Source organism: Mycetomoellerius zeteki, unplaced genomic scaffold (genome assembly GCF_001594055.1).
Source record: "Mycetomoellerius zeteki isolate Tzet28-1 unplaced genomic scaffold, Tzet1.0 scaffold138, whole genome shotgun sequence".
Lineage (NCBI taxonomy): Eukaryota > Metazoa > Arthropoda > Insecta > Hymenoptera > Formicidae > Mycetomoellerius > Mycetomoellerius zeteki.
Window position 1 is genome coordinate 325,277 of NW_017256319.1, and position 12,550 is coordinate 337,826.

Below are 12,550 nucleotides of genomic sequence, written 5' to 3' on the forward strand. Positions count from 1 at the left end.
TATATATATATATATATATATATGGGGTGAAAAATTTCAAACGTATTGGACCGAATATCTCGGAAAATATGAAAGATACGGAAAAATGTTTCAGATAAAAGTTGTATGGGTCGGAGGGGGATATAAGAAAGTACCATTGATTTGATCTTGGGTGGCGTCGCCAAGGCCAAGTCAAGATCACGTCGATTTTTTTTAATGAAACCCCCTATTTTTCGTTACATTTTCTTATAACTTACCTCGAGAGCTTTTCAAAACACTATAATAAAATATTTTTTCATTAAGTACTTTCCGAGTTATAAGGCTCGAAAGTTACAATACAACCGGCATTAGCATGACGCAAGTTGTCCGCGACCTACGGTTAAAACCTCTTATATGTTGTTCAAGATCATGTCCTGCACAATATTTGTCAAATCAAAGCCATTGGAGGTTGTTTCTTTGCCATTATTAAAATTATAAATGACAAATAATCAATTAATTTGTAATTATTATTTAATAAATTTCCTAATTGAAAGACTGGAATGTGGAATCGAATAATTAATAATTTTTTTCTAATTTAATAAGCTATTTGTTATATAACAATACTTAAAGAACTCTAATTATAAGCAATAATTTGTTTTGCAATGATAACACAAATACGAAGTTTTACAGAAATATCAGTTAAAATTAGTGACATAAAAAAACAACGTTAAATATATATCTCACCACGGGGGGGGGGGGAAATCGCGTATTTCCGGCCAATTGTCCCATCACGTTGTAAAGCCCAACATCGAGTGTTATATCATCGTCGACGTCGTGTGGATGTGCGCAAAAAAATTTCCTCGTCAATGCTCGTGCACGCTAAATGATATCGTCGAAAATACGATGAGGCGGAAGAGATTGATACTTCTCCACTTCGATAAATCGGACGCGACGGCCTGTCGAGGCGCAAGTGATTTTATTGGTTTTATCTCGCGCGCAGTCGAGTCGAGTCGAATCGAGTCGGCCTCGATCCGATTTTCACTCATGTAACTCTTGATTTCGCACTCCGCCGGAACTTTTATTAAATCGCCTGATTTATTGTCGTTCCAGAGGAGTGCACGGCCGACAGGTGCAGTAAGGTACCGTGTTCCCACGGTGGAAAATGCCTGACAACCGGAGGCGACACGGCTGTCTGTCTCTGCCCGCTCGGCTATACGGGCGATCTCTGCGAAACCCGAGTGGATCTACAGGTAACCAAATCAATTTCAAAGGAATTATAAGCACGAACAATCACCAAGCTTACAAATAAGAATGGCGCTATGAAATCTATTGATGATATAAAGCTCCAAAGTATTTTTTCCTTATGCTACAATTTAGCATAATAATATCAATGATATTATTAAAAAATCACTTGCTAAAAGCGGTTTGTTTATTTAGTTCATTACGAATAATTGATAAATTTTGTTGCTATATTTTTAATTTATTTTAACAATTTACATCGAATTATTTAACTGAAGATCCAGCACAAAAATATGGTCCAATAAGATTCTTATTGTTTATTTTGACAATTTTTATATTTCTGTAGATAATACACACTAAATACACTTAAAATTTAAATTTAAATCGCTCGAATTTTACTTATGTAATAATTTTTTTTATATGTGAAACATCTTATTAACATAGACCATATTCATTATTAGACGTTATTATTAAACATTATTAAGAATAAATAAAAATCTTAATTTAAAAATGTGACTATAGGACTGATTATAGATAAGACTGATAAGAAAACAGATATGCATGATTTAAAGGGAAACCAGAAAAGGAAACAGATAAGACAATTATAAAATTGATTCTTTCTTATTACGTTGCAAATAGTAGAAAGCAAATGCATAACAAATTGCTATTCACCCTTAAACTTGTTATTGACGTGAATATAGACGTTTGTGCTCCCTTATAAAAATTTTTCACCGTTTTTAGACCTTATATAGACTGTTTTTAGCTCGTTTTTAGCCGTTCCTACTCTTTTCTTGCACTCACAAGCATTCGCGGTGTATGGCGAGGAACGATAACGAGTATAAAGAAATATGCGTATGAGTATTTTTGAGGAGATTACCCGTTTTCAATACTCATTTTTCCGCTATGAATATTTTTGAGTAGATTGTTCATTTTCAATACTCATTTTTCCGTTGGAAGTATTTTTGAGTGGATTGTCCACTTTTTAGCTGATAAGTGAGAACACGTTAATACGTCCTTCTTTTACTAATCATTTATTTATCGCGTTTATTAATTATCATATCAATTTTACATTAAACGATTAAAAAGTATTTTTACTTTAATACTTTTTAAATATTTCATACAATATCTAATAAATTGAAATGGAATTCATACAATAAGGTAACTCCGATATTTATATACGCTGCGCCAAGATTTACGCCACAGAAAGAAGGAATTGATATCGGTTATGCCTTACTACGAATTACGTAATTTTGAGTGGTGAAAACGTGCAATGTGAGTGACGAATGCTAAATGAGTATTTTGCACTCATATATGTTTTTTCATCTCAAATTTACGCAGCACGTATATACGATACCACTCAAAAATATTAATAATGTATACGTTTTTATCACTCAGATATACTCGTGTCCTGCATGAGTGCAATCCGGTTTAACCATTCATTTTTACGGAAACATTCCTATTTGCGACCTAAAAACGGAATCATACTCATTGAGTAAAATGCATGTTTTCACCACTCAAATTAATCTTTCGCGCGGGCTAAAAACGGGTTAAAAACGGTGAAAAATTTTTATAAGGGCTCTAAATTTAAGTTTTAGCAATTTTCGGGTACCCCGAACTAATATTGGAAAATGCCGTTCGCATGCTAATAATACATTCACTGCAATGTATTTCCATCGGAGAGGAGCTTAGAGTCGTTTTCATCTAACACGTTTCATGTTTTCGGATTTATTTAACTCATTAAATTTCATATATTTCTTGCACACGATAGGTAATGCCAATTTTTCTTAAAATGACTTTTACGACATAATAAAATGCTGCATAAATTGAGAGAGAGAGAGAGAAGAAAATAATATTAAAAAATATTCTTTTAAAGAGAGGTAAATATACCGAATAGGGGACACCACTCCCATGACATTGACCTTGATATATATATATTTATATATCAAGGTATGTTATCAAGGTCATAACCCTGAGTAACAACAGGTTCTAGCCGTCGCTCGTCCTCCATTAAAAAGATATTAACAAAAGAATTTTTAAAAAATAACATTTCTTTTCTACCAATGCAGAGAATTTCTGTTCCAAATAGTAATATATAGAACAAAAATTCTCTGCTTTAAAATAGATTTCCTAAGCAAGGGGAGGTCGCTTCGCGTGGAAGTCGTGCGCCCCTAATTAGGGGGGAAGTAAGGTGAGAGTTGCTTCACATAGAAAGTTATAAAATATACTTCAAAGCAGAAAATTTCTATTTTATATAGTAGAAAAGGGACATTATTTTTCAAACTTTTTTTGTTAATAACTTGTTAATAAAGGACGAGCGACGGCTAAAACCTGTTGGAGGTTACTCAGGGTCGTGACCTTGACAATATATGTCAAGGTCAAGGTTATAGAAGGGAGGTCCCCTATTCGGTATAATTACCACTATGAATTATATCACTCAATAAATTAAAACATAATTTGTAACAAAAATATTACGATAATATCATGTATTTTAGCTTATTCGTTTTACTATCACATCATGATATTTCTGTCCACATACACATACACATACAGTCAGGCATATATAAAAGTTCGCTGTGTGTGATACAGGAATTTCTCTCTACTTAGAAATTCACACATCAATCATATCATGTAACAATTAAATTCACGCGGACAAAAATCAAATCTAAAAATTTCTAAATTGTTCATATCTGCGCGACTAATTAAAAACATTTTAATATAACTTTGACTTTAAAAATGTTTTTCAAAGAACACATGTTTCAAAGCACATAAGAATTGCTATATATACAACTTGGATCGCTTCCTTGTACGTGAGAATTGTATCTATATTTGCAGATGTATAGACAGCGAACGCGTTTACATCATATCAGACATGACGTTGTTATGCCGTCACGTTACGAGATTTAATGGATTATATGCAGCTTACTTTAATCTAAGATCCGATTACATCGATAGAGTATGAATCGAATAAGCTTGACTCAAGCATCAGTTGCCTCTTTCTAGCTTAAATTGTCTCTTTCTAGATTAAATTCATATCTATATCGTGAATGAAAAAAGAGCATTTAATTCTTTCATTATTTCTTAGCAGCCCTTTTTTAACAAGAATACCGCAAAAACTGCGAAATGGTAAATGAGATGAGTCATAGCTTATTCGAAAGGAGAGAGAGGGGAGAGTTGAGTATATTAAAATTATAAAGGGATTTAAGTAAATGGACTTCAGTTTTTGAGGCAGTTAAAGTTGGATGCTAGCAGTCTGTTAAACAAAATTTTATCGCAGCGTGACTGATTGTCAGTCTCTACGTTTTACACTCATAAAAAAGATTTACATATTTATAATTTTAAACTGTTTGGAAAAATGAGATTATGAGATTTGAATTTACAGGAAATTTCTAATATAAAAAATTTACAATACGACGGTTCATGACATTAAAATAGTTTGTATTATTATATTTTATTCAAAGGTTGTCTCATTATTTTCGCATAAAATACTGTGGCCACTCTATTCCGTTTAAAAAGCCGCCCTAGGATATGCATTATTCCGCTGCGTTAATGTATTGTCGCAAAATGCGATGCGACATACGAGAATCGATCGCGTCCACTCGCTTCGCAAATGACACGTTTATCCGCGCAATAAGCGAGTAGCTACGAGTAATTAACATCCACGCCGCTAATGAGGCGGCTTAAACGAATAGAAAGATATAATTCGTGCACCAGTATACATGTGCACATGTATACATATATAATACATATATAAAAATACTTTAGACCAAACAATGTTTATTGAAATCCTCGCGATTTATATCAGTTGGCTTAATCGAGCGAACGCCGTCGCATTTGCCGGAAGTCACCATATGCGGTTCGCCCGCGCGTGTGCACGGTTTCTCGCGGATTATGCGCGGTTATATATACGATATCGATTATGGCAATGGCGGAAAGCAGAGGGGTATGTTCACTCCGATATGATGAAATTGGTATCGGCGTTCGACCGATATTACTTCCAACACGAAGCGAAATGACACCAAGTGCCAAGTTATAAAGATTCATTCACATGCATCAGTAACGGCTCACTACTTTATCTTCAATATCAGTGATAGTTGTGTTAAGATTAATTTCCTGAGGATCAATCAGACTGTCCTCAGCAAATGTAAAAGACTTTACAAATTGTGAAAATTATTTCAACACTTATTTAAAAAGTATTATTTCATATTTTAATTTAAAATTAAATGTTACCTTCAATTACTTTTATATATTGGACAATTCAAACTAATTTTTAAAGTGTACACTTAAAGTGAAACTATACAGTACACGTTACGTGCACCATAGATTTTCAGCATTGGCAGTGAATATCGGAACGCACCTTTAATTAAAATTATTTACGGATATTAAATGATTATTATTAATGTTTTAAATTAGTAACAGCATTTTAAAAGCTATTCTTTGTATTGCATACAATACAAACTGCGTTTTGCGTGCAGGAACTGCAAGAGTCGGTAGAGAGATGTATCCCTTCGTAGGATTACCGCGTTTTCGATCTCGAAATCAGAACATAAACTAGCTCGAGAAACGACCATAAAGGGCTCGAGTTAACGAGTATCACTTCAAACTCGAAACTCGTTCTCGAACTTTGGTCTCGCCCGACCGTTCCCGAGTTTAATTCCATTAACGTACAAGCGGAAGAGATATAGCCGCAATAACCAAATGTCGCCGGAATATTGTCGTAATTTACGGCGATAACCATTTTTGCAACATCCGCCGAAAGATGCCACCGGATGTCGAAATAAAACGCTAATGTCAAGATAAAAATTAAGCAATTCAAACGGTATTTTATCGTAAGAAATGCGCATGACACTCTTTATTGGATCATTTACGTGAAACGAGGAAGATAATATTCCTTCCAGTCAAGCGTAAATAAATAGCTGACGAGTTTCCTTATCGAAACATAAAAGAATTAAGTACGCTATTAAAGTTCTGCTATTAAATTTTATAAATTGAGATAAACAAATAGAATATAAAATTTTCATAAATTTATTTATTGCAACTTAAACAGTAAATATTATATGAAATATAATATGAAATATTTAAAAAAATATGTTTTCATTATGTAATTTTATTTTGAATTTTATATATACATTCAATATCTGAAAAAAGTATGATCCATCAATACACATAGTATTTAGGCAATTTTGAATTCATAGTTGCAATTTTATATATATATATATATATATTATAACCTTCTTTTTATTCATATGCAATTTGAACAAAGTGGTTTCTACACTAAAATGAAGGAACATGAAAAGCTTTTCCGGAAATTACATACCCAAAAGAAGGATACGTTATGTTTCGCAAAAATTATGTTGGTTAAAAAGAGGTATATAGAAGAATGACTCTTTCTATATTAAAAAATGCACTAAATAAAAATATTTTAAAATATTATATTATTGATTTTTTTTTAAGCTTCATAGCTATAGTTGCTTATATTATTTATGTCTTTATTTATTACTCTTTTACGATATTTCCGTTAATTAAATTTATATATCAATAATAAAATATATGAAGTGATATATATTACTTTATTTTATTGATGAAATTTAATGTCTAATAAAAAGAATAATATTAATATATACAATTTTGATACTAATGTGTATATAACAAAATATAATCTGTTGATTATATTTTTAATCGTATTATTGAAAAGCATAAAATCTTTGAATTATAACTACATATCAATAAAAAATTTTATCAACATTATTATTTATAACCAAATAATATTTAAATCGCATAAAAAATAGATATGCTATCACATTATTTATTTCTACTTAAAAAATAGATTAATATATTCTCTCTCTCATTATAAAATAAATTTGAAATATATATTAGAAATATACGAATATATAATTAAGGGTTTGATAGAATTAATACGCTGGATAAATGCAAAAGCACCTTCCATAATACAACAAATACAATCAACAAAATGTTACCTTTAAAGATCAAACAATCATTCGGTAGTAAAACAACGTTTAGTTTCAATGGCGTTTGTAATAGCCGACGTGTACCACGTCTACTCGATAATGCAGCAGAACATTTCAAAGTTCAAAACCGTCTCGTAAAAAATTCGTGAACCTATCAACGGTCTTTGCGTGCCGCAGTCCGCAAACTGCCATGAACATCAGGAGAACATACTCTGAACAGAATGTCGTAAGCGGTGAGAAAGGGTGTTCCCCGAGGGATCTTACGAGTTGCTGGTCTTTCGCATAATACAAGGTTACTTCTCTCCTGGCTATCCCGTGGGAACTCCTTATCACCGGGACGTAGCTTTTATGTAGCAGGAAAAGGAAAAGGAGGCCAACGAGCATATAGGCGTCGTGCGGGGCTGGAAATATCTTAAAGGATTCCTTTCGTTTTGTCGTAATTAATTTACGCCGCTCTCGTGCCGTACTTTGAAAGGACCGTTTGCACTTTCATTCTTTTGATTTTTCGAATTTTTCACCGTCCTTCTTTACGACGAAAAGTACACTAAAAGATCTTTGAGTAAAGAAATCGAATAAGTATCAAGCAAAATGAAAAAGTAAACAGGAAATGATATTCGTAATGTGATTTATATGGATAATTTCATAACTCAAATGTTATAATGTTTCTTTGACATAAATATAGAGAAGTAAACAATTTTTTATTAAATAAGGTTTCAATGAATTTTTGAAAGCAAATCGATAATAAAATTTTAATTAATTTAGAATAAACTATATGTGTATATTTTAAAATAATACGTACTATATTTCTTTCTCTCTCTCTCTTTCTCTCTCTCTTTCAAAAATCAAATAAAATTCTCAATTGGATGAGAATAAATAGACTTATTTCTTTTTTATCTCAAAAAGTATAAATTCTTATTTATTCTAAAAAAATTATATTTGAGGTATACGTATGTATACACGTACATATACATATATTAAACTGACAAAAAAAAATTTTTTTTTAATCGGCCTCGTAGCTATATATCATATATGATGTAGCGTATTTTTAATATGTTTATTTTTTATTAATCAAATCAAAGGTATAAAAATCAAATTACTATAAAATTTCCATAAGAGAAAATATATTGCTTGATCTCAATGATGTATTTATTGATACATTTAAAAATAAAAAAGATAAAATAAGAGAAGATAAAATTATAACTATAAAATTTATAACATACACATTGATGTTTCCCATTTGAGTTTTGCAAAATGTCAAGATACTATAATTCGTCGTAGGATCTTGCACGAACGTTTACATTTCGCATTTTATCTTGAGAGGTAACTGACGTACAAACAATTATCAGCCAGACTCATTAAGACGGAAGCAACGCGTTTCGACCTCTTACTGCTCTTAAGGCACTTGGTGAATGCAGCTATATTAAGGATTATCCGAGACAGTGACATACAGCGTATTTGCATCCCGATTTACGAAAAGCACAAAATCCCGCACTGGTCGTAAATTAAATAACAACAGCTGTTCCGAGAGTTTCTCTACTTTATGCTTGATGACAAGAAGAGTTATTACAGTTGCCGCAAGAGAAATGTATATGTGTGTGTGTGTGTGGGGGAGAGAGAGAGAGAGAGAGAGAGAGAGAGAGAGAGAGAGAGCAAACATGTGCGTTTGTAATAACAAAAAATATATTGTTTAAATCTATTATGATTTTAAAATCTTTACGAATGGAGGAACAAGTACCTGTAATATGAGAAGAATATGAGAAGAACGTTTCCAGATAGTGCAAAAAAAGAAAAAAAATACTTTCGAGATAATACGAACGACTTTTTCTTACAAAATATTTTTCATTAATATAATTACAAATATAGAGTAACAAGAATAATTTAATTTCTTGAAAAAAAAACTCATGAAATTAATTGAACAAATCAATGTAATAGAAACTTAATTGATACGAAAATAATTAATAATTGTATCTACATTATGATATATTTATTCACGCAATTGACATTTGTTTCAATAGAAATGCTTATTATAATTCTCTCATTTATGTAAATATTTACTCGATATAAAATGATATACATATATAGAGAGTCAATTAAAATAAAATTATTTCAAATTTGCTAAAATCCTTTCTATAAATTATTTTCTAAAGTATTTTTTTCTCTCTTTCTATAATTCACATTTAGTTTATAGATACTTTTGCTACAATATAATAGTCCCTTTTGGAATACCATACTTACGAATACGTTAAAGTCTCGTGTTCTCAGGAAGCAGTTATGAATTATCACTGCAATTTCCTCCTTAAACTTACATTATCATTTACAGTAGGTACACGCAAGTAGGTATAATATTAACGTTTCACATTCGAAACATTATATCACAAGAAATCTCTACTAATATCACATTTCCAAATTTGATAAAGAAGATGGAATGATTATATCTATCTATAATATCTTTTACAATTATCTATTTTCATATTCTTTTGTTTTCTATCTGTATGTTTGCTACATTTTATATTCTTTCTTCTACTTTCTGAATTAAAATTTATTTAGCAAATTTGAAAGTTTAATTTAAAATTTAGTTTTAAAAAAGTCAGTTACACTTCTATATGAAAGAAATGAAATTTTTTATTCTGATAATATTCCATATGATATTTTAAATATACTAAACCATTTTTTAATCCGTTATTTTTTGAACGAAACTATTAAAGAAATCAATTGTTTTGTAACTGTAAATCATTTTGTAAACAAAAAGTTTTTTAAACTTAATTTAATTCTCAATAGATTTTGGTTTAGCGATTTATTAATTTTAGTAAAGAATAATGCAAATATTCATGTTAAATGCTAAAAACTTGCAGCAATTGATAATCTCTCTTGATTTATCAATAACAAAAAATCAAGCACAAATTAATCGAAAATATATAAATAGTTTGCCAGACATAGAGGACATCCTGTATTTTTTTACTACCGTTTAAAAAACATAAAACCTAACAAATACGATGCGTTCACCAGTTTCCCCAATGGCAGGCGATTAAGGATGGGCGGCAAAAACGGGAATGCATTTGCCCAGTAACGACATTTCCATGCAATCTCAGACCACAACGATGTTTTATTCCCACAGGTTCCATCCTTCAACGGATCCTCTTACCTACGTTATCCGGGATTGGCGGACACGTCGCTGTCGTGGCTGGAATTGTTCGTCACGTTAAAACCGACCACGCCGGACGGCGTGATACTCTACAACGGCCATCACAGCGATGCCACCGGTGACTTTATTGCTCTCTATCTCTCCTCGGGCCACGTGCAGTTCACCTTCGACCTCGGAACAGGACCTGCCACTTTGAGGTAAGCCGATGGCCCTCGACGAAGTTTCAGCAAACGGTTCTACCGGGCGTATCGAACAGCTCGAGGTGACAATCCACCTTCGAAGCTGGTGGTTTCGCGATAGACGCTGTTACTCACACCGCGTAGCGCAGCGTTGGCGACGAGACACTAATTGCATCGTTTGCGTATGCATCATCAGATAATTAAACCGATAACTAAACTGAAACGCGTGTCGATATCGTACGCCCGAACTTTTTGTGCTACCTGCTGTTTTACGAAGAGAGAGTTTTTTAATGCGCTTTAATGCTAATTATTTGAATTGTTGTTAATTAACAACAAATGGGATCATTATTAAACAAAATTGTTCTAAAGCTGTAACTGTTCTCTTGGATAAACATCGGAAATATTTAACGAATGATTACACTCAGGCTATTATATTCTTAATATCGATTAGCATTTTTAGGTAATATTTTGCGATAAATGGAACGTTATTAAGCGCTAATGCTAATCGGATTGTTGGATTTAATTTGTCGTAATAGTAAACAACGAATAAAATTATTAAATAAAGTCAATTAAAGCTGACAATATACATTTATGATAATTATTGCAAAAATTAAACAGCTATTTCTAATGATTTAAATTAAAAATTATTATATTTTTTATTATTGAACTTTTTATTATCATAATTAAAAATATGATACGTAAAAAAACTTTACATATTAAACTGAAAAAAATTCCTTTTAAAAAACATTCTTTGATTATAATATTAAAAAATTGTAGGTATTATGTTATAGGAATGCGAATATACATATTTAAACCAAATGTAAGTAGGGAAGACTGATAGCATTGTCATACTAGGGTTGATTGTCAAAAAATTAAGAACTCAATCGGTATATGGCAGAGCATTCTCTTCTTTTTACTATATTGCTGATATAATATTAAATTAGTGTATAATAAAATAGTTTATGCCAAAAGTGTCGTGTATATTACCTATTAGGCCGTGTTCCGATTTACACTGCTATTACTGAAAATCTACATAGTAGGGGAACTGTATAGTAGGGAAACATGGTGTTCCTTTGACCGGTTGTATCTTTAATCATTTGAATTTATAAAAAATCTATTGGATATTTGTAAAAGTAAAAATATGTAGTTTGTAGTATGAGTACCAGAGGTGTTTTATAATTTATAATTATAATAATGAAGAGAATTATACTCTTATGAAAAATTTATTGTTTTTTCAAGCGTTCAAATGAAGTAATTTCAAGACACTTTTTAATCTCATAAAATTTTGTATATGTATTCTGTCTTATGTTGGACTTGCCTAAAATGTTAAATAGATATTCAGAAAAAATTATTTAAAACTTAATACTGTCAATCTTAACCTATAATTTAACCTATAAAAGTAATAACAAATAGAAAATGAGCAAGCGTTGTAACTAGTAACTGATAGTGTACCTTTGATCAGTCAATATGTCGGATAATCATTTAATTTAGCTATCTTATATCCAATATTAATAAAATTATGCTCATTAGACGCGATTTTGAATGAAATGAACGAAGGACACTATTTTTGCCAGATTGAATCGTTTTGTGCAAAAACGAAAATCGCGTCTTTGTATGATAAAGTTTATTTTTATATATAGAGTTATATATGATGTAAAAGACATTAAAAATATAAAAATGTAAATAAAATTAAACTTTTTTTGAATATAATAAATATCTTATCTTTATATACACATTTTATACATTAAATTAAAGTACAACACTCCCTGGTCAGAGGTACATGGGTGTTGTACCTTTGACCAAAATTCAATTTTTTTCTAATGTTAAAAAAGATGTACAAAACATAACAATTTAAATCTATAAAAAATATATGTTACTGTCAACATTTTAAATAATATTTTAGAATTTTTTTTAATTTTTAGACATCAAAATACAACTTGCACAAGAAAAAATGTCAATATTGGTCAAAGGTACACTACCTTCCACTATATGTAACGTTCACTATAGATTTTCAGTAGCGTATATCGGAGCACGGTCTTACAACAACTTTTAAGAAGATGAAGTTG

General features: G+C 31.0%; 1 protein-coding gene across 1 annotated transcript in view; it reads left to right on the forward strand.

Annotated features, from left to right (window-relative positions):
- Positions 1 to 12,550, forward strand: part of LOC108731828 (EGF like, fibronectin type III and laminin G domains protein pikachurin) — a 135,072-nt gene that overhangs the window by 114,331 nt on the left and 8,191 nt on the right. The window contains exons 8-9 of the mRNA XM_018462348.1: positions 1,069 to 1,208; positions 10,279 to 10,502. Of these exons, the coding sequence (XP_018317850.1) occupies positions 1,069 to 1,208; positions 10,279 to 10,502 (364 nt within the window). The remainder of the gene's footprint in view (positions 1 to 1,068; positions 1,209 to 10,278; positions 10,503 to 12,550) is intronic.